Source organism: Aplysia californica, unplaced genomic scaffold (assembly GCF_000002075.1).
Source record: "Aplysia californica isolate F4 #8 unplaced genomic scaffold, AplCal3.0 scaffold00600, whole genome shotgun sequence".
Classification (NCBI taxonomy): domain Eukaryota; kingdom Metazoa; phylum Mollusca; class Gastropoda; order Aplysiida; family Aplysiidae; genus Aplysia; species Aplysia californica.
In genome coordinates, this window is record NW_004797870.1 from 276,108 (window position 1) to 278,584 (window position 2,477).

The following is a 2,477-nucleotide window of genomic DNA, read 5'->3' on the forward strand; positions in this document are numbered from 1 at the left end:
ATTCTAAAAGAATAAGTGTTTTTTCAAAAGTCTTCAAAAATACACATGAAGAGCACAGGGGGGAAACGACGGTAGTCACAAACTGGAAATTGTGAGGGTGCCAATTTTAAAAGCTTGTGAACTCACATCTTCACATCTGTTTGACTGGTGGTTCATTGTCAAGTGTTGTTGAATGGGAAATTTAACAACAATGATCAACCAACAGTTGAACAGAAATACAGTTATGAGTCAACCAACGTTCAAAATGGATACCCTCACCATTTTTTGTATGTGACTACAGTCGTTTTTCCCCCTGTAGTCTTCACATGTATACCGATGGTTTAATCTTTCTCATGATATTATGTCTGGCTTCATAAAAAGCATCTTGTTCAATCTAAGGAGACTTAATACGAGCGTGCAGTTTGAAGATTGTCTGAAGTGTCCTTGAGATAACTGCAGGGTGCCTCCTTCCGACGCATTAGCTTCATCACAAAATGAATAATTCATTGAGTACGTAGCTATAAGCGCATTGCAGCACTTTGGTGCCCGCAGTCAAGACAAACCTGGCGTTATGGAGAAGTGTGTGATTTGTCTGCTGCTTCTGACAAGTCTGTTATTGGGTAATGGTGGTTTTTGTGAGGCCCAGGAAAATGACGGGTCTGCATTTCAATGTAATGGTGAGTTCACGTTATTGGTGTTGAATCATGGTGAAAGCAGGTGCTCGCCCAAAAAAATGAAATTGAAGAAACCGACATTTACCCACCCGTTGGGCAATTTTTATACAATATTATGTTTCAGGCTCAAACAACTTTTAAGTTAATTTAAAAACATATTTCTCCGTGGATTTTACATAAACTTGATGAAAGGCGCAAAGAGTTTGTAAATTTGCAGTTTTTAGGGGCACTCAAGCTTTGGAAGTAGCCAAACTTAATTGGAAGTAATTTTTTTCGCTTATGTTAACTCAGACAACAGGTGATCCCCACTTTTTTTTAAAGTTGCAAATAATATAATGTTGACTACTATTAAAGATAAATGAGTTTTTTTTCTTTTCATCAAGAGCAAAGAAAAACGATAGGCTTTAAGGTGACATTAATAACTCCATATGCCTACAAAAAATGGGCGAGAGCCCGATTCTACAGTGTTGTGACACATATTGATTAATTGATTCCAGAACTGGGGCCTTCCGAGTCGGGTTCTGTTCATAACTCATTAACCTTCCTCTACAGAGTCCATCATAAGGTTGACACATTGATGGCCTCCATCCATAACTGATTGCTGAGTCGTCTGCCAGGTTTGTGGACATAACATGTTTCAAAAGGAACCGTACCAAATTGTCTTGCTGTTCTGTCTGCCTACCTTGTTCAAGACAAAAGACTGATTTTTACAAAAAAGGAATGAAAGATAAATGTGTCACATTTAAGCTGATGAAGAGCGTGATACATTAGCTAGAAGCTATGAAGTCTACAAGAATACGTTTGATTTGCTCTGTAAAATTAATTAAATAATTTAATTATATTGGTGACCAAGTCCTGACCATGCTGCAAACACATCTTCCAAGTTATTAGCCGTTATGGGTGGTATGTGGCGGGCCAGACGAACTGACCTCAAAGGCCTGATCTGACCCGTGGGTCGGGTCGTAGTTTGGTGACATCTGATTTAGAGCGTACATGAACATCACATCACAAATAAATGACCAAAATATCACCCCCTCCCCCTCTGGCTCTTTTACCCTGGCTTTGAGTAAAGGTCGCCAAGATGGGTTTTCCACATGTTTCTCTTCTACACAATTGTCCGATTTAAGATTTTGGTCCTTTTACTTGAAATGCAATTTAAAACGTCTTTCAGGCATAACGTCACTGCACCAGAAATCTATGGAAAGCCCGGATGTTGACAAGGTAAAATAGTATTGCTCTCAATAGAGGGATACAGTTTATTTTTTTGTACTGTCCTTTTTTAACTCCCAGATTACAAGAACCACCCGTGTACCCGTCCATGCTTGGAGGGCGCCCTCCCCAAACTCTGTCGCTACTACTTCCTGCTGGAGCACTACACAACAATGTCTACAGCCTGCTACGACTGCCCTAGCAACAGCAGCCATTGTTTCCTGCCGCAGTGCGTCCTTGGCAGCGGGGGAAACCACTCTGTCCTAACCGTCAACCGCATGTTGCCAGGGCCGACCATAAATGTGGGTAAATGTAAGGTGGCCGAGATAATCTACGAAAGGTTTTGTTTTTGTTTTTGTTTTTGTTTTTCGTATGTGAGCATTTTGCATCCCAAACAATACAATGGAAGTTTTCGTTATTGTATATAGGAAAAAGAACGGAAAGAAGAAAATGTAGTTGTGGGAAAGTGAGCAAGTGGGAAAGAAAGAAAAAAAATGCTTTCATGAGGATTTAAGTTTTTGTACCTTGAGATAATATGTATATTATTGTAAGCGAATTCAGGCATTTAAATGCAACCCACATACCCAAAAAATATTCTTGCGGTGTATCCCTCCC

The 2,477-nt window shown here is 39.8% G+C and overlaps 1 protein-coding gene across 1 annotated transcript in view; it reads left to right on the forward strand.

Moving 5' to 3' along the window:
- Positions 1 to 478: 478 nt before the first annotated feature.
- The window catches only part of LOC101853408 (laccase), a gene marked incomplete in the record, with an annotated part of 15,445 nt that continues 13,446 nt past the window's right edge, over positions 479 to 2,477 (forward strand). The window contains 2 exon segments of the mRNA XM_013087545.2: positions 479 to 656; positions 1,944 to 2,164. Of these exon segments, the coding sequence (XP_012942999.1) occupies positions 551 to 656; positions 1,944 to 2,164 (327 nt within the window).